This window comes from Periplaneta americana, chromosome 14, assembly GCF_040183065.1.
Source record: "Periplaneta americana isolate PAMFEO1 chromosome 14, P.americana_PAMFEO1_priV1, whole genome shotgun sequence".
NCBI lineage: Eukaryota > Metazoa > Arthropoda > Insecta > Blattodea > Blattidae > Periplaneta > Periplaneta americana.
The window spans coordinates 90,192,544-90,214,132 of record NC_091130.1 but is presented as its reverse complement, the minus strand read 5'-3'; the positions used below and the strand labels follow the sequence as shown (position 1 = coordinate 90,214,132).

The 21,589-nt window shown below is 35.4% G+C and overlaps 1 protein-coding gene across 1 annotated transcript in view; it reads left to right on the top strand.

Moving 5' to 3' along the window:
* The window catches only part of l(3)80Fj (lethal (3) 80Fj), a 499,933-nt gene that overhangs the window by 83,222 nt on the left and 395,122 nt on the right, over positions 1-21,589 (top strand). Inside the window, exon 7 of the mRNA XM_069845727.1 lies at positions 20,535-20,634. Coding sequence (XP_069701828.1) covers positions 20,535-20,634 — 100 coding nt within the window. The remainder of the gene's footprint in view (positions 1-20,534; positions 20,635-21,589) is intronic.

Genomic DNA, 21,589 nt, shown 5'->3' with positions numbered 1-21,589 from the left:
ACTCTAGCCTATAGTCAGAGTAAATGAACCCTATAACAGGCAGGATCGAAAAATTCTTATCAGAAGTGGAGTAAATATATCCTGTCCCTGTTGTAGCAAAGCAAACAAGCAAATGGTAGGGGAAGTATCTGGTGCCCCCAACCCCTCTTATACGTAGCAAAGCAACCACTTACTACTTGAACGAGATGACGTAGCTATCGTGGCTGAACTTTGGCTGTAGGTTTAACATGTACAATATTTCTTTTAAGGAATATAAGCATAAATAACTTCAAGACAACAAATAATAGTTTTAATCTTTAAAACTCAAACAGATGGTGTCCTAGTTAGTTAACAAGGTAAGCCTATATAACGAAAATGAACTGTTTTTTTTTCTCTCTTGATCAACTGTTTCAAATTGTATAAATTAAATCTGTTTACAAAATAAATTAATCTTCCTGACACTCACTGGAACATAGATGCCACTTTTTCATATTTATAAGTTTGTTGATGTTAGGTTCATATGTTGATAAGGAAAGATGGAGAAGCCAAACAAGATGACAATGTGAATAATTTCGAGGGAAAAATTGTTCTGGGACTGGGTATTGAACCCGGGATGTTTGGTTAAACGTACCAACGCTCTACCAACTGAGTTACCCAGGAACTCTACCTGACACCGATCCAATTTTTCCCTCTATATCCACAGACCTCAAAGTGGGCTGACAACTGTCAAGCAACCAACATTGAGTGCACACTAACTCTGTGTGACTTAGATTATGGTTTTCTGTTAACGAACAGTAACTTGTATTATGCAATCTAGCTTTCAGGTATAACTCCCTGTAAAGTTGATTTGAATAATTTCGAGGGGAAAAATTGTTCTGGGGCCGGGCATCGAACCCGGGACCTTTGGTTAAACGTATCAACACTCTACCAAGTGAGCTACCCGGGAACTCTACCAGACACCGATCCAATTTTTCCCTCTATATCCACAGACCTCAAAGTGGGCTGACAACCGTCAAGCAACCAACCTGGGACCTTTGGTTAAACGTTTAACCAAAGGTCCCGGGTTCTATACCCGGCCCCAGAACAATTTTTTCCTCGAAATTATTCAAATCAACTTTACAGGAAGTTATACCTGAAAGCTTGATTGCATAATACACGTCACTGTTCGTTAACAGAAGACCACAATTTAAGACACACAGAGTTGGTGTGCGCACAATGTTGGTTGGTTGACGGTTGTCAGCCCACTTTGAGGTCTGTGGATATAGAGGGAAAAATTGGATTGGTGTCAGGTAGAGTTCCTGGGTAGCTCAGTTGGTAGAGCTTTGGTACATTTAACCAAAGGTCCCGGGTTCGATACCCAGCCCCAGAACAAATTTCCCTCGAAATTATTCAAATCTACTTTACAGGGAGTTATACCTAAAATTGATTTGCAAAATGACAATGTTTTCAATTTATTTTGTAGTTGGTTTTCAATATCCCCCCCCCCCCCATTTCTTGTACTTGACTTGTGACAGTACATCGAGAGAGACATATATTTTCAAATGACTTCAATTTTTGGGGGCAAATATATTTCGCTGCAACAATGAGATACTTCTTAATAAACTCACCCTCAGACAATGGTTTCATATGTTTGGCAAAATTAGCTCCGATATACAATATTTTTCATATATATATTTTTAAGATGAGCAACTGAAGTAGGGATTGTAAGATGATCGAAATCCATTTCTTCTTGTAAGTCATAAAATGGACAATTTGGAGATTGATATATTCCAGTTTTATGCAAATGCTTGGCTAGATGATCATGTCCTGCGATAAATCTGAATGCTACTAGATGATGTCCTGTGCCATGGCGTCGCGGTCTAAGGCATCCCATCTAGGACTCGCATTACAGAATGCGCCCTGGTTCGAGTCCTCATGGCGGAAGAAATTTTCTCATGAAATTTCGGCTAGTGTATGGGACTGGTGCCCACCCAGCATTGTGATGCACTTGGGGAGCTACGATAGGTAGTGAAAATCCGGTTTTGCAAACCAGCTATAATGGCTGGGGGGATCATCGTGTTAACCACACGATACCTCCATTCTGGTTGGATGATCGTCCACCTCTGCTTCGGCATGTGGACGTGAGGCCAGCAGCTGGCTGGTCGGTCTTGGACCTTCAAAGGCTGTAGCGCCATGGATTTTTTACTAAAGAAGATTTCCATGATGAGTCAGGAATCACATTGGATTTTGATACAGAATGTTTCATTTCTTTCCTTGTGATGTGAATATAAAATTTTGATTAATAATATCTTTGTATAATAATTTAATGAGTCACTCCTGGTAGAGGTGTGTGTCTGTGTGTGTATGCATGTGCATGCATGTTTAAAAATTCAAATGTCATATTGTGAATCAGGCTCTGGAGTTACTTGAATCGTAATACTAACCTTGGAACATAAACTAAACCGAGAGTTATGCTGTGACGTGAAGTAGGGGATGAAGGAGAAAGTAGGCCTGGTGATTATTAGCTGCACTTATCAAGGACAGCTGTGAGAGGTTCGAAATGCTAAATGCCAATCACATTCGTGTGGCCAAGTGCATTGAAGTGGAATTAGGAATATTTGAAAATCTGCTTCCAAATTGAGATACATTTATTTTATTATTAATACAGTGCACAGTGTTTCCATGAGGTTCAAAAGCTGGCCAAAAATGATTTTTTCACTTTTAATTTTATGGTGTTTACAGTATACCCCAACTTTTTCCAAGGTCTGATGGTCATAAAACAGCTACCCTCGTAGCAGGTCTAATTCTACGCAGTTGTATTCGAACCTTTGAAGCCAGTGCATGAAGTGTCGTTTTTGCTGTGTTGTGGTTGTGTGCTTTTCAATTAGAATTTCAATTATTATTTTTTGTACTTCTGTGGTTGATTTTCAGGTAAATGTTATTATGGATTGTTATTCATTTTTTTCATTCACTTATTATAGATCTTCCATAGATCTTACATGAGCAGTGAAGCTTTAAGATGTGGAACAAGTCAAAATTTTACAATATTACAATTACAATTTTTACAAATTTTTACAATATTTTACAATTTTTACAGTTTTACAATTTAGTAATTTTTTATAATCTTTACAATTTGTGCAATTTTTTACAATATTTTGGCTAGATGTAGTGAGATGAGGTGAGGTCCGAGGATTCGCCAAAAGATTACTCGGCATTTGCCTTTTGGTTAGGAAAAACCCAACCAGGTAATCAAATCAAAAGGGTGAAATGAAGTGATGCCGAGTTATGTTTTCGAATTAAGAATATGTTATTATTATAATGATTAAGTACATTATGCTTCGCTGAGGACACGTAACTATATTGTGTAAAATTTTATTTTGTGATTCCTTAAGTTCGGTCTTTATGCAGACCAGCAAAAATTGCCTCACATTGCCCCATGTTATTTCCTTAACCAATGTGTAGTCTGACATGTTTACTTAATAATTTTGAAAGGTAAAATTGCCCATATTTGCCCCTTTGGATAAGATTTAGATAAATATATGTATTGACGTATTTCAAATTAATCGTCTAAAATACGAATATTCTCAGTATTACTTAATTTCTTCTCTACAGCAAAACTGTGTTCAATTTGGCTATCAAATAGTTATAAAAGTTAAAAATAACAAATTTTTAGTAATTTATTTTGGTTTCAGAATGGAGTACCATTGCAAAAGGGAGGAATTGTTTAATACTTTACAGAAGGAAAAAAATGATCGTAAGAAACAGAAAGACGTAGTATTACAGTTTCTTATTATAAAAATCAGTCTAGAAGACTGCCATGATCAAATTAAATTGTTAGAATGACATGTTTCTCATTTTTGCATTAATTTGTTTCACAGACTCGATAAATCAAACAGGATGAGTGATAGGTTTTTAAAAAACAACGAGCAGTGGTTATAGGCCTATAAAGAGTTTGTATGTGATTTAAATGTTATAAAACCTACTCTACCAAAAAGAGGAATATCACAGGCAAAGTTTGGGGAGAGCAGTAGTAGATCTAAGCCTAGAAAAACTAAAAATGTAAGAAATCTGCAGAGACTGGGGAAAATTTAACATTCTCTGCACAAATGAAGTAAGTGCAGAAATAACCGTCATTGACAGTAATCTCATCCACAGATGTGGAATTATACTTAAAACCATATCCTGTGGATTTGAAATAAACATAAATGAATTTGAAAAATATGGAACCGAGATTGCCAGATTATTTGTCTCACTGTACTCTTGGTATCCCATGCCTGTCACTGTACATAAAATACACATTCATGGTTCGACTATTATTTCCGAGGCATTACTTCCAATTGTACAAATGTCGGAAGAAGCACAAGAAGCAAGGTATAAACACCTTAAGCAATTTCGTAAACACCATGCCAGAAAGATTTCAAGAGAGGCCACTAATCGGGATGTATTCAATCAACTCCTTGCCATCTCTGATCCTTTTATAACATTCTTCCGCCAACAGTACCGAACAAAATACAAGAAAAGTATATTACATGTGCAAGTCATAAACCTATTGAGTTCTGAAACAAACAAGGGACGGCTCAGGTCTACTGCAAGCGCAATCACAACTTTCGGAGGGGAGGACAATACCAATACTAGTAACAGTGATCAATGAACATTCTTTACCTTACTAAAGTGCTAAAGTGTTTCTGAATCTGTATTGTGTACATGCTCACTTAGATTTTATTATTTATTAAGTGTCCCCATAATAAACATAATAAACAGTGTACAATGAAACCTCTCATTTATGGACATCGAAGGGACGTAACAATCTGTCCGCATCTGGGAGGTGTCCTTTATTGGGAGGGAGGCTGCTCAATCTAACAGTAAATTTATAATATGCATTATGTATCCCTTTACGCTTTAAATTAAATGTATTACTGTAGTTTAATTCTAAAAACAGTCTACTGTACTACAGTGAATTCTTTGCAACTTTGAACTACAGTAGATAAGATCGAAAAAGAAAAATACAGTACTGTGCCATGCAGTTTTATTCTAGGTCTACAGTTATGCAGTACTGTAATTTACAGTTTTAAAATTAACCTTTACGTTCATGTGCCATGTCTCTGGAAACAGAACAACTGATTGAAATGAAGAGAATAATCCTACTAACCCTATCGAATACAAATTCACTATCGCAGAAACCTTGGACCCATCAGACAGGTTAAATTTTATGATTTTGTTTATCCACCCGTTTCCAGCTAACAAGGGTTAGCTGGCTGGGCTATTGGTAGCCTACGAGACCCTTATTGTCTTCTTTCATGTTAAGGAATTTCTGTACAGTTCTCAAAACTAAATTTTCCATTTTTGTAACACATTAGGTCTTGAAATCCAAGTTCTCTCCGCAGTCAGGAGGTAAAGGAAGCTTTATAACTGTGAAACAGCTGTCCATTAACGGTCTGAGAGTGTCCATAAATGAGAGTTAAATTTATCATTATTTCTATATTATTTCAGTTGGGACATAAAAATCTGTCCATATATGAGGAGTGTCCGTATCTTGGGGGTGTCCGTAAGGAGAGGTTTCACTGTAGTTACTTTAACGTGTAACAACTATTAAAAAGTTACTATTTTAAACAGTGATGAACATAATCGTACAATTTTTGTAATACTTAATACACAGATTAACTTAATGAATGCTTATATATATAAAGTGTTAAATTAAGTGCCTTTGTTATGGACGAAAAAAACTGGGTCTACCACTTCACTGTTCAAGTATGCCAGGGAAACGCGAGCCATCAGTTGAGAAACACTGTCCTAAGATAAGCAAGTAGACCTGATATATTGTTAATATGATATTATCTTTCACTTGGTACCAAAAATTGGTAAAAAAAAGTATTAAAGTAGCTTTTAGTATTCTTGGCCAGCTTTGATGCCTCTAGGAAACACTGTGCAGTGTTTTGAATTAATACGTATGTCTACTTTAAGTTTTGCTCAGAATCACTGCTACTTTCCTAGGATTCAATCAACTGTATCTCTTTAACGTTTGATAATTGGACCCATGTTCATATGACGTATTATGCTCAAAATTACCCAAAGAACTAATTCCTAAAGTGTAGGTCATTAATTGTGAATCACTCTGTATATACATAAATGTATATGTATTATGCAGGGTGATTCACGAAGTTTTACCACCACTAATGGAGCATTTTCCTGAAGTGGATTGGAACATATTTTCATAGTAAAGTTTTTTCCTATCTCACATAATTTAGGAATAATCTTTGATTTTATAAATGTATAGGTGTGAATAAAGCTCTCAAATGTGCGAATGCGCTTACTTTGCAATGCATAGAGAGTCATTTGTCGCATATTCAGTTGATGGTCATACATTGTGGAGTTAGCAGCTTGTTAGTTGTCTCAAGATGCTTTATAAATTTACAACTGAGGAATATGCCGATATGGTATTTATTTGTGATATGTGTGAGGAAAATGCAACAGCTGCTGGGGCATTCCACAGAAAAGTCAACCCAGACACGATTTTGGGAAAGTTAATGAAGGAGAATTTTTTCTCCTTAAAGTTGTTATAAAAGTTTTATATTAAGCATGTCTGGTTGAAAATTAGGCTAATTTCAAGTTCTATATGCAGTATTCCTGTTTAAAACTGAAGACTTTGGAACAGCTGCAAAAGCAAAGAAAAATAACATAAGTTTGAGAGTGGCTAGCAGCATTTTTAAGAAGATATTGAAAGGGTTTTGAATATTTTTAGTATGTTCACAGGTATTAAAACCTAAATCCATCTATAACAAAGTAAGATTCAAACTACAGAAATATTTTATTGTTGATGTCCCATACGTGACATTAAAAGGTTCATATTCTTTGAAAGCAACATGTAATAGGAGTAAAGTTTTTATATTTTTAAATAGTATTAGTATGGCTAATATTCATTTGCAGTTTTGAGAATTTTAATGCGTTTTTTAATTAACATATTTCCATTTGTTTTTATGTCCCATATGTGACATGCAATTGTTAGTAATTTGAATCAAGTGACTGGAAGTGAACTACTGAACAATTTTTACTATATGTATCGGTACTGTATAATAATATAATATTGGATTGTATGTATTTATGCTATAGAATGGATGAAAAGCTTAAAAATCCACTAGAAAGACTATAGTTTGGTTACAAACATCTTTTTTTCTTCCTGACATTGTATACACATGCCCAGGAAAGACTCAACTTTTATATGGGAAAATGGGAAAAAGATAACACTAAAAAACCATTACATTACAATGTTTTTGAAAGAGGATTTTGCTATTTTTCGAGAGGAAAATCCAGACTTCAGTTCAGGCTTTTCAAAGTTTTGCAGTTTCAAACCCAAAAATGTCCTCTTATTGAAGGATATACCATGTGATCAATGCAGATGTCAGATACATGAACACTTCATTTTGAAATTGAAAGCACTAAAAATAAATTATTCTGAAGAATTCTGGAAATTTAATTTAAGTAATATTTCATCAAATTCTGCATGTTGGTATAATAACTCTTGTAACAATAAAAAAAAAAAAAAAAAAAAAAAAAAAAAAAAAAAAAATGTGTCCGATGAAATGAAACAAAAGTCACATGGAAGGTCTGGGAAAAAGATTCAGAAGGCAGACTGACTTTGTTCTTGAAGGAAGGCTTTGTTGGTGAACTTCGAGATATTGTAATTAACGATTTTCCAGAAAAGATGTGACATGTCAATCTAAAGAGAATTAAAGTCATGACATTTGAAAATGACAAATTTAATTTTAATACTCGTATATTACAGGTGGACTTCTCAAAGTCATTCAGTTGTGAATATACCAGGATGAAATACAAAGTGCTTTATGGTCCAGGAGAAGCAACCTTTTGTTTACAGCTGCTACATTTTTCATGGATAAATGCAAGATGTTTCAAGTCTGTTCTAATACTGCACACAAGGATAAAGATATTATATTTGTCATGGTCAACTTTGTAGCAGAATATTTATATTGGAAAGGAATTCACTACAGCCTGCTGAAGAAGCAATTTGGAGTAATGAACCAGCTTCTGAATTTAAGAATAAGTACATTGTTAGGTTGATGCAGTTCCTTTCTGATAAAACAAGAAACAATTCAGTTGGAAATCCTTCACTACATCTCACAGGAAAGATGTGATAGATGATGTGGGCAGCAATGTGAAACACTTAGTGAGGCAAAAAATGATAAATAAAAGAAATTCCAAACTTTGTGCAGTGTGCAAACTATTTTGCTGATTTGGGAACATAGCTAGTACCGTAAACTTGTATTTTCCACATTAATGAAGACTATATCAGAACTGAAATAGAAAAGGCAATCCATGGAGCACAGTGATCGTGGTTCCAGGCATTTCTATCTTTCATGTCATGACATAAATGTAAGTTGCAAAGTACACACCCTGTCAAAAGAAACTCAAGTAAAAAGTAGGAGAATGGATAACTGTTACATATGAAGAGCAAGTATACCCAGACCAGGTCAAAAACATTAATTCAGGTAATGAAATTAAAATGTCAGTTATGCAAGAGTTTTGCATTGGGGAGTACAAATGTCCAAAGGATTCAGACTGCATCATCTATAATCTGGGGGATATTGTAAAAATGATCACCCAAACAGGTGAACAAGAAGTAAGTTTCAAATTTAAGAATCTGTAATATTTCTTACTAATGTTGTCACACTGTTGTTATATGTTAAATGTATTGCTGTCTAACTAAATGCTTTGAGAATGCCAAGAAACTATGTTCTTGATTTCATTTTTTATAGTTTAGTGCACAAGTCCCATACGTGACAGCAGAGGTCCCAAACGTGACAACACAGTTAAAGATAAATTCTACGCTGTTGAAGAGCAAGAAGTTAGTCTGAATGGTCTAGTTGATAAGCAAACTTCACAATGAAAACATAAAAAATTTGTCGAATTTTTTTTTTTTTAACATTGATAGTTTAGTTGAATTTTGATAGTAGTTTTACATAAGCAATATGATGGTGGACTTCGAGTGTCCTATATGTGACAATAAAATCTTAATTAAGTAACCCTAGTAATAGGACTTGCACTAAGAGTCTGAATGCACTCTGAATCTCCTGAAGTGTCTTGCTAAGTCTCATAACAAGCCAAATTTTTTTGCAACTATTTTACTAGCTGTTAGAGTAATTATTTCAAAATAAAATTGTGAGCAACTGTCCCATACATGACAATGGAATGTTCCTTCTGCAGAATATCATTGTCGTTATCCTAATTGTAGATTCCGAATCCTAACATTAGTGGAACATTTAACACACTAAAGCTAAATGGTTTACTCCCCAGTATTCGTATCCAGTATGAAATATGTCAACAACATGATGTAGCAGAAGAAGAAAACATTCTCAATGCTATACAATGCAGTTCTTGAACTTCAAGATGTGTAGCTCGGTGACTCAGTGTTAGTCAGTCAAAGGTATGGATAACACTCCATGTATAGGCCATTCAATATCTCGTGAAACCTACCTGCTCATCAGGGGAAGAATAAAGTGGACTAAAGAGCTTTCCTCCCTCGCTACACTATTACTCATAGCAAGCAAGCTCGCATACTTCCACCATAAGGTTCTTAGAATATGCTATAGTGCACGCAAGCTTTTGTTTTCATGAGATAACGAATGACCTATAAATGAACTGTATCCGTATCATCTTCAAGAAGTGAAACATTTAGAGCCGCAAGAGCATGCCCATTTTTTTCGAGTTCTGCACCTGGTTAAATGGAAATGGTACAGAGTTTTACCACTGTATTATGTGCCTCAATGAGTCACAATTCACACAGGATGGCATTAATAACTTACATGAATGGGTAGATATTAACACTAAAGCAACGGAGAAAACCATTTTCAACATCGATTTTGTATAAATGTATGGTGTGGTGTTCTGTATGATAAGCTGATAGGTTTATTCATTTTACCCAGAAACTTAAATGTTGACATGTACAGTCAATGACACAGCTCATCTGCCCTGAACCTTGGGGAAGTTAGGGGTGGTGTTTAGAGGGGTGTGAGGCTAACTTCGGAGCAAGCGGCTGGCTAACGGTACTTTTGGTGTGAATGCACTCTGCTTAATCCCCTTTCTACTTTCTTGAAAAAAACATTTCTCTCTTTCCATTTGTACTTGGAAGACGGAAGTGAACGTTTGCTTAATAGAATTGCTGGTGTAAATATATATTCGAAGTTAAGACGTAGCAATATAACTTTCGTGTGTAGTGTTTGCGTAGCTATATATATATATATAGACTAAGTAGAATAATTTCGTGCGTTTGTGTGTATATATAGAGACTAAGTGTATATAACAACTCTTATAGGATAATTCGGTGTGATAGACTAAGTGTATATAGTAATTCTTACAGAATAATTTCGTACGTAGTGTTCGTGTGTATATATAGACTGAGAGTATTTCTAAGCTTACCTGTATATAGCAACTAAATTTATTAACTTAAACTTAAGTGTGCCTAATCATGCCGCCTCCTGAGAAAAAGAAAGTAATTCATTCCCAAGCACGTGAAATAATAGCGAAAGTGATAGAAACGTGTGATAACGAAGCCAAGAACAAGTGTCTCACGCATTTAGTTACTCAGGCCACTAAACGCGCGGCATATTACACTGGTGTGTCTGAATTTACGGCAAAACAAATTAGAAAAGAAAATTTGGAAAGAAACCGAGATCGCCCCAATGAAGTTCTCTCGACTCCTGGAAAAAAACGACCAACTCGGCCACAGCATACGCGTGTTGATGTTGATGACTTTGATAGGTGTGTTATTAAAAATACTATCCACGACTTTTATATTCAAGAAAAGAAAGGGCCAACTGTGAGCAAGCTTTTGCCTGTAATTAGAAATAAAATTAATTTTCCATGGAGTGGTAGGTCACTAAATAGACTGTTGAAAATGATGAACTACAAATGGAAAAAATCCCAGTCGAAGAGAAAAATTCTAGTTGAAAGGGCTGATATTGTTGCTTGGCGACATACTTATTTGAGGAAAATTGAGGAATTCCGTAATCAAGGGAGAGAAATTGTATATCTCGACGAGACCTGGGTGGACAGCAACCTAACTTTTAAGAAATGTTGGCAACATTCTGATGAGTTCGGCATACAGGCAAACCATAGTGCAGGAAACAGACTTATCGTCCTACATGCGGGTAGCAAATATGGTTCCTTAAGAAATGCAGAACTCGTTTATAAAGCTGGTTCTGCGAGCGGGGATTACCACGGGCAGATGAACCAGGTAAATTTCGAGAAATGGGTTGATGAGAAATTAATTCCCAATCTTCCGCCAAGGTCAGTCGTGGTCATGGACAATGCCCCCTATCACTCCGTTCAGGTTGATAAGGCTTCAAATAAGTACGCGCCAAACAGAGACATGATAGAGTGGCTGAGAAGAAAAGGAGTTGAAGTCAGTGAAAAACTTCATAAAGTCGACCTTTTCTCCTTAATCGAGAAACACAGGCCTCAAGAAAAGACTTTTAGGGTTGACCGAAGGCTGGTGGAGTTCGGACACAACGTACTGAGACTTCCTCCTTATATGTGTGACTTATCCCCGATCGAATTACCATGGAAAAAGATGAAACACAAAGTGAGAGAAAATAATGTGACAGGAGATTTATCTTTGCAAAGATTAAAGGAACTTACAGAAATGGCTTTATCGTCAATAACTAAAGAGTACTGGGAGGGTTATTGTCAACATACATTGAAAGTGGAGAGCCAATACAGATTTCGACATAATACATTGCCTGCAGTAGTGGATAATCTAATTTCTTTGGATAGTGACAGTGGTAGTGATAGCGATAGTGATGATAGCAGCAGTAGGAGCAGCAGTGATGATGATGATGATGATGGAAGTGATTCAGAATTAGCTACTCCATTGTAACGGGGCGCAGAATTGGTAAGTCAATGTTTTTATAATGCATGCTACATTGTATTTCTAACTTTCTCTCCATCCACCCCATCCACTACTAGTGCGAAACTACTACCCCAACTCCGCATTCCTTCCAGGGCAGATGAGCTGTGTCATCGACTGTACCTACACTTTCTGCAAAACGAATTGCCATAGGTACTAGGCAATGTTCCTCTTGCAACGCAACTTCGTATGCATTTCCAACTTGATGGGGTGCCTGCTCATTTCACCTTCACTGCGAGAGTTCATCTAAACCAGTATTTGCCACACCATTGGATTGGTCACAGAGGTGCTCATCCCTGGCCACCCATGTCCCCAAGTTTGACACCAATTTATTACTGCTTATGAGGGTGGATGAAGGATCTTGTGTACCAGATTGAGGTAAACACACGTGAAGAATTAATTGTGCATATTATGGATGCTGCAGCAATCATCAGAAACACTCCTGAAGTTAAGGAATGCAACGTGCATGATTCATAAGCGTACAACCAAGTGTGTAGAGGTAGGAGACACATTGGAAAATCTCTTGTAAAACTAAGAGTTGACGAGCAGAATGAAGTTTACAACAAGTAAGCAGTTACAAGAGTGGGAACTGTATCTATTTCTTTGTTTTTTCTATAGTGGTGTTATTAAATTTGCCTGTAATTTAAAATTTTCAGTAACCTGTAGTGATTTAACTATGTCGGATCTAATGTTTTTATTTACCTGTTTTTGCTCCATTTGACTTCAGGAAGGTTCTCCCTGAGTGGCAGTAAAACTTCGTGAATGACTTCTGTATATGTTGTTTAGTCAACTGTCTGAAGACTGGTTGGAACCTCATAAGTGATACCAATAAAGCATAAATCATGAGGCAGCTAAGCCAGGAGATAATGGAGTAGGGTGGCCAGTTCCTTTCTCCCTCCATACAACACTGACTAGTAATATATTTCACTAATCAGACTTAAGATGTATCAAATACTGTAGTGAGCTAATACCTGTAAGCAACATGATTAATGTGGTGTTGAGTGGCGACACGAGAACACTAGTGCTGTCTGTTGGCTTGGTTTGAACAATGCTTCCAATATGCATTGCTTCAAATGCTGTGTAAAGCTCTCTACAGTATTTGATTTTGCACATCTCTAGGAGGGGAACGCCAAAAGGAAATAACATTTCAATTGATACCTAGTCATTGTGGTATACCTGGAAACGAGAAAGTTGATAATATTGCAAAACAGGCAACATATTTGCAACCAAGACCTCTTCAAGTGATATCTCTATCCAGTGCTTTTGCTTCAGTAAAGTCTCATTTTACAAACCTATGGATCAACAATTGGCTCTCTTCTGACAAAGGAAAAATTTTACATTCTGTACAAAAGAAACCAAATGACCTGGAAATGTAAAAAACTTGCCCAGACATGTTCAAACATTTTTAACAAGAGCCAGAACAGGTCACATTGTCACAATTGTACGTACACCGATTTCACATTTCTGATAATCCTACTTGTCTGTGGTGTAATAATCATGATGAAGATCTGGAACACATTCTTCTATACTGTCCATCCATAAACCACAAAAGAAGTAAATTAAAATCATCAGTATCAGTTGCAGAAGACACAGCCCTGCAGTATATATTGACTACACCCCACATCTGGCTACTAGCAACAGGCATCTATAATGAACACTGATCAAAATACTCATTTCTCGTGATAAACAACAACTGAATAGACTACAGTGGACTTTATGTTGTCAGCAAACAGCTGGATACATTAAGAAGATTGATTGATCTCTTGGAGGGGTTGGGAGAATTGTGATAGGCCTATATGTTATTACATGGGAGGTAAAGAAATCATTACAGAACAATCACATTTGTATTCACGATAATTTAATTGTCATAACTATTCAAAGAACATTATGATGCTAATAATAATATTATAAGGTTTTAAAAGAGAGATCAGATTGATGAAAAATAACATTAGGCCTATTTACTAACAGCTTAATTTTCGCATTAGTTCTATATTCTCCAGTTACTTATGCATTATTTTTTTAGCCTTTCTGTTCTTTTTTCCATGTACTGTTCTACGATTTATTCTGTCATATTCATTTTTTACAATACAATTTATCGTTATGTTAAGGAACTTATTAATGAAAAGAAGTTTAGAATCTTTTTATACTGAATTAATTTGACCTATTTGTTAAAAAATAAGGTTTTTTTTACACCTTGTCGGCTTGAAAAATTTGTCTGAAGTTCGTGTGAAATGTTGATCGAATAATTTTAGATAAAGCAACTGAACTATTTGTGGGAATGAAAAAATTTGCACTGTCATACTTTTTATTTGCAATTTGCTGATAAATGCCTGTCAAGTTTTCAGATTTGAAACTAGCTAGTTCCAGTTTGCATGTTCCATATGTTAATGCATTATCTGGAATCATACAATGATCATTATTGCCCTCTTCAAATTCATTGGTATCTACAATATTGTTGTCTGTTGTTGGACCACCTTTGCAGATCTTAAATGAACTTCCTTCAATCTCCTTTTTCGTAACTAAAAACTCACTAACTTCAATTTCAGAGTTGCCTTTTTCCGAAAGTGTTAAGAGCTGACAGCTCATAATTCCTCTGACGGCAGACTTAAATTTACTGCTGTCAGGAGTAATGTTATTACCACCCTTAGAACACACGACAGAGAAAATATTTTCAAGACAGTTTTGCGTTACATGTCTTGTAAGCAAGAACCGAAAGTTAAAATTCTGTTCCAGATCTTTCCATAAGTGATGTAGCACTATTGTATTTTGTAACCAATCCTTAAAGCAAAGAGGGTTTGGCTTTCTTTCAGTCAGAATTTTAAGTTCTGAAAACAGACTTCCTAATTTTTCCACAGTCGTCCAGTGACAAAAAATAGTTTAATTCCAGACAGAGCGGTGTGTCCTTTGATAACGAGGCACCTTCTGTGATCTGTTTCTTTGGACTGTGCCTCTTTGGTTTGTCTATTTCTCCTGATAAAGAGAAGGACCATCATTCTTCTTCAACTTAGAGTTGTTATATAGGACTATGTAATATATACAGTATATATATATATATATATATATATATTTAAGGGTTATTGTTATTTAGTCAACTGTCCGAAGACAGGTCTGAACCTCACAAGTGTATAAGAGTATATAATGATTTTATTTTGTTTTTATTTTTACAATGGACCACTTACTCTTGACTCTGTGGATTTGGGTTTCGGAAGCCTGACTGCTGAAAGTGTTTGGCACAGATACGATAAGACTTGTTTAATTTTTGACAGTAGATGAGCTTTGTATAAATTGTGTAACAGTAACTTAGTGACAAATTATGAAATTAGCAACTCTAGTAAAAACATGTAACTTACAACACTCAGAAATTAGAAATAACATTGATTCTGTTATTCACAGCTTGTTTGTATGGCTACTGTTCTGCTTTCTGTCATTCATATTAAGTATTTTATAATACAAGAAAGACTACCAAACATTAAATGCAGTATGTATATAAAAGTGTTAAACTTACATATTTCTGCTGTGAGGGAATCTGAAAAAAAGACACCGGTCCTCATTGACAGGTATAATTCTTACAATTAAACACTGCAAAACAACGCCTGCTTTACACTTACTTCATCATTAGCTTCTTACTCAGGCAAAACAAAAAATGTTTTGATTTCTCCTCAGCTTATTCAAACCTTGACACTTGGAGTGCTGTTAATCGATGTTGCACATATGGGAGCCAGTTTTCCGGTATTAATATCGACAGTATTTGAATGTATGCAACAAATTGAACAAATTGTTCTTCCTTTGGTACATATCATCAAGTGAGATGTACTACCACCAAATAATAGATGTATCAACCAACAACCTCAATCGGGGGGAGGGGGTGCACATGCTCGTGTGCATCATATAAACCGACACACACATATTTCGCAAAAATACATAACACTTTTACTTATATCAATTATATTGAGCAACTTCTGAAGGCTGAGAATTTGAAGTGTAACATTGGCTGCCATCTAGTGTCATATTCATTAAACAATTACTTACTTACTGGCTTTTAAGGAACCCAGAAGTTCATTGCCGCCCTCACATAAGCCCGCCATTGGTCCCTATCCTGAGCAAGATTAATCCAGTCTCTACCATCATATCCCACCTCCCTCAAATCCATTTTAATATTATCTTCCCACCTACGACTTGGCCTCCCCAAAGGTCTTTTTCCCTCTGGCCTCCCAACTAACACTCTAAATGCATTTCTGGATTCGCCTATACGTGCTACATGTCCTGCCCATCTCAAATGTATTCATTAAACAATACAATAAAAAATAGAGAGAATGGAGTATACGACTAATAACCCACACGAAATGCAGATCCTTAAAAGTGTCTTGTGTACATTCTCTATAAATCCTGCAACATTTTGTTGAGGCTCTCCAAGGCATGGGTGTAAACCTGAATGAGGCATACTTCCACTAAGATGTTGCAAGACTGCATACAGCAAATGTAGACTTTAATTTCCTGGATGAGCATTTTCATGGTGGAATAGTCTCTAATCAGTATCAGGAGTGATTTCATGGTCTTGGATGAACTTGACCTCCATATTTACCAGACTTAAATCCGACTTAAATCCTTGTGATTTTTATTTATGGGGATTACTGAAAAACCAAGCCTAGCAGAATAACCCTCACACAGTTGAATTGAAAGCCAACATTCAAACTGCTATACAGGGAATTCGTGATTAAACTCAAAGAAGGTAGTGGGTAGTTTTCATCAAATATTGAATATGATAGTGGCTACTAGAGGGTCTCACATTCAAAATATTTTTACATAGTATCAAATTCCCACCTTTCCTGGATATTTTAACACCAAAACCACTGATATATCTAATATAATAGCTGAAGTATAACCATTTCAAAGTGTTACGTATTTTTGTGAAGATCCTGTATATATAGGGTGGAAGTGAAATAGTCTTGCAGATTTTCAGAGCGAATAGCTCATGTTGTATGTAACAAAAAAACTATAATATATTGGTGAAAAGTTCATAGTTTTTTTTTAGAAACAATTGTTTTTTTTTTTCCTCAAATGTTTAACAACCTCTTACTCATTAACTGTTGCGAGCAGGATAGTGGGTTTTGTCATATTGATAAGAAAATTAATAAAGAATAATTTATCCCTCTGGCGTATTTCAATAATATGGACGGTTTTCATGTAAATTTAATTTTAAAAACCTCTAAATTCAAGCCTCTGTATCTGTGAGTTGGTTGCAACACAGCTCCAGGGAGAACAGCTCATCTAGCGAGACACACTGTGTTACCGAGTTTGTTGACCTCTTACATCTGTATAATGAGAAGCGTGTGTTCACGGTGATATTGCCTGACTGCCAAAACTTCAAAGTTAATTTTCTATTTAACCATGCATTTAATCACAAAACATGATATAGGTTTTCTATTCATTTCAGTCTGCAAGGTTATTTCACTCACTGTGTATAGCTTTATATGCCATAAATAATTAGGAATGATGCAACTTAATTATTCCTTTGACTTAGTGGTTGTGAATTTTGTGTCATAAAATTGATATATGATATGATATGATTTATTGTCTTTAAGCAAACAGCCAAGTGATGATGGCCCTTCACATTTCTGTATTCTGGTACTCGCCATCACTATTTACAGATTTATTTACTATAATATCCAGTTCTCAAAATTACATTCTGCCCATAACTTGAACCCATTATTTATCCTCATACAATATTATCCTCAACACCACATCTTATAACACCATACCACAGTGATACACCACACAGAAGCAAATTTCCAACCCTACCTATTCTGACGACCACCCTCCAAATTTATCTAATATCTGACTATAGGCATCCAACAAGGAAAATTCAGTGTGCAGAAACCAGCGGGCGTGACTGTCTCGGGCAGATGACATATGCTCCCGTTCCGAGCATGCTCTCAAACCTACTGCAGGGGAGTAAGAGGGGTATAGCATGCACGACACGAGGAGTTCGAGCTGCGACACGAGGAGTTTGAGCTGAATTTTGCTTGTAGGATATCTATAACTATTCCCCCTTTACATCAAAGTAGTTTACTATCCTCCCCTATACATAATAATAACAATCACCACAACAAGTTCTGTATGATAAATTTATTTTTAATGCTCAATCAATATGATTTATGTATTTGCAAATTTTATTGCTATTACATCTCAAATAGATATAAACATTTTCGCCTGTTCGGCATCATCAGATATTTAAAAATTGACGAAATCTAAACTTAATCCATTAAATTGTACAAAGTAATATGCATAACAAAGTTGATTAATTTTATCATGAGTTTTATGTAGTGGAAAGGTTATTGGTAGAAATGTTCAATTTTGAATTTGTGTAATTTGTTTTGCTGAAAAATAAGATTGTGGATGTGAATGTTAATACATATAACTCATGTTACATATGTTTATTAATATCACTTAATGTAAAGATAAAATAGTTAAAATTGATAAAATTTATAAAATATCATACTTTCTGTCTAGATTAGAACAGATCACATAGTGCTATGCAATTATTACGATGTAGTCATATGGTGTATGTTTATGCAATACATTTGGATCTTCTATAGTGAAATTAAAACAAATTACACAAATTCAAAATTGAACATTTCTACCAATAAGTTTTCCACTACTTGAAACTCATGATAAAATCAATCAACTTTGTTATGCATATTACTTTGTACAATTTAATGCCGAACAGGCGAAAACATTCATATCTATTTGAGATGTAATAGCAAATAATAAAATTTGCAAATACATAAATCATATTGATTGAGGATTCAAAATAAATTTATCATATTGAATAGATTTATCTGAAAACCAAAATGAATTGTAAAATACAACAAGTTCTACTCGCTATTATTGTTCTTGGTCCATTCTAAGTTCAACTTAATTATTTACTCTCGTTTCCAGAGATACATAACACTACATTCACACACTCCACATAACTAATCTTCTTGGCCACACTCCTAATACCCTCATTTTGTTAACCTTGACCCTTTCTTTTTTCACTTGAACCCTTCACATCAATTCCTTAAGTCGTAATGCTTCTTAGTTTGCGTCTTAGTTTTTAACACTCTTATCTTCTCCTCACCAGTTCCCCTCCAAGCTCCTTCTTTTTCAGCTCCTTCACTCTATTCGGTATTGCCCCAAACAGCTGTTAGCAATTGACGTTGCTGTGCTTGCACTTTGCTAGCTGATTCTCATGCTTCCTTATTCTTTGATGTTATACTCTGATTACCATTACCTGATGTCACTAACTTCTTTCCTCCTTCACTCAGCCTCGGCTTTCACGCTATCTTCCATCACTGATGCTGACACCGCATTCAGTAAATTCCTGACTATTGCCCTTCCTAAACTGTTGGATAACTCTTCGGATTCCAGCAACCTACTCGCGCTCGTGTCACTCATCATTACCTTTGATACAATACTTTGGCTTTTCTCCTTCAAGATTTTTCTGTTTCTCTCCTTTTCTTTTGCTCCTGTTTCTGTTTCTGGGTCATTTATGCTGTGCAGGCACTCCATACTGAAGACCAAGTTGTTTATCTGATTTTATCCTTAATCAGTCTCGTGAAATGACCATTCCTATGTGCTGATTTCAGGAAAGGAATTAAAACCCTTCTTCTGCTTCTCACTTCATAGCTCTAGTCGTTGTCTTCTCTAATCATTATGTTCCCTAACAGTCTTCTTTTCCATAAGATTCTCTCTTTCATAATCTCGCACTTAAATTTAACTAATATTGGCCTAACATGTTCAGAATTTTGGTTTAGCTTCCTTCCTACTTTAAAAGCTTTCAGTAGCCTACTTGCCTGTCACTCATGTCCATAACAAAACACTCCCAACACACTCTCATTATCTGCTCTCTTTCTTCTTCTCGAAAAATAACAGATTTTTTCTCCTCTTCTCCTCATCAAAGTGTTCCCATTTATTTTTTTAAATTTCATTTTTGTGCTGTAATTCTTCTATCCTCTTCTTCATCTCTGCTATACCATTATGTCTTGTTTACTGTACTTTCCTCCATTTCACTATTACGAACTTTTATTCCCCAACTTAATCACAGGCCAATACCTCTACTACACCTTACTTCACCTGACTTTCCCAAAATGAACTGTCCTCCTCCGCTACTTGCTTAAGACTGATAAAATTGATGTATTACTAACATTTTCAGAATGGTAGTTAACCACTCAGGTGCACATCTCATGTAAGTGTCTTGTTTTCAAATTTATGGAGTGTCAAGTGATATTAAATACATGTATATTGTTTATGTTCACATGCAGTTAGTGGAATGCATGTCTTTAGATTACATAAGCAAAATAGTAAATTCACGTGGGAATATTTTACCCTATTTAATAAAAGTATTCCTTGCATCATGTTTTCATTTACTGTTACGTTTTTTTTTGCCCCCATTCAAGAGATATTGAAGGGAGTGCTAGCAGTATTATTTCCTCAATTTTTCTTCACTATCATTTACCATAAAAGTGATACAAAAACTGTGTTTTGCAGACATGGAAACTCGTTTCGATGATGCAGTGAAAAAGAAGTAAAAAATATCTTTGAACTGACTTTGACATTAAATAAAAATGATGTAAATTTATGATAGTGAAACTTACAGCCATGAAATTGTTTGTTTTAGGGTGCTGGTAATCTGAGCTACAATGTAGTAACGGGAAGCAGTGTTCAAAGATTGGCTACTATTGCAGCAGATCATTTTATTAAAGTCTTAGAGAGTGAAGGTAGGAAGTATTTTCTGCTATTTGAATTATATGTAGCCTACATTTGTTTGTGAAGACTTGTCTTTGTTTCAATGACAAGGGAACAGATTATCAGCTGTTTTATGATTTAAGCATAATATAAGGAATATATATCACAAGTACAGAGGGACTCTCTGTAATGTCACAACTTTTGGCATAGCAGTGGGCTGTTGCATATTCATCTGCTGACTATTTTGTCGACAGGAAATAAATTAACAGACTTTATCTTGCTATATTTTCAGTGGAATCTCGAATTGACTACTCTCTCTTTTTTGAATTCATGTTTTGCATTGTGCGAAGAAGTTCCCAACAGAACTTTTATCCATTCTTCCTCTCCAAAACATTATTTACTGACAGCATGTTTTCATTAACAGAACTAGGTTTATGGGTATTCCACTATGTCCTGGAAATTTGTCACCATGAAAGCCTAAAAACTCGTATAGCATGTTTCCATATTTCTTGGTTCTCATTTTTTTTATACAATCTCGCAAACTGTTGGAGTATACTTTATATCATTACAATAAAAAATACATTAAAATCTCTCATATCCGACACCCAAATAACTGGCAATACCAAAACAATGGCACTTTTGGCTGGCCTAAAAGAAAATGTTTAAATCTGTCACATTGTCACAATCTGGGCCATCAATTTAGCCACATTAGGAAATTCGCACGAACTTTAATTTTCAGTGAATATTCGGACCTAAAATTAGTGTATTATTTGTATTATGTGATGTGTTTTAATAATTCAAATCCACACAGTTTTTCTGTTTATTCAGTTATGAGCAAGTGATAGAGAAATAAGCTTCACATGGCTGCAGTTTTAACATTTGGCACCATGAAATACGAACTTTTTTTTGTATATACTGGTATTTATTCAATTATCTGGAAAAATCTCGTATCAGGAACTAGCCTGGTCCCTTTGGTGCCGGATAAGA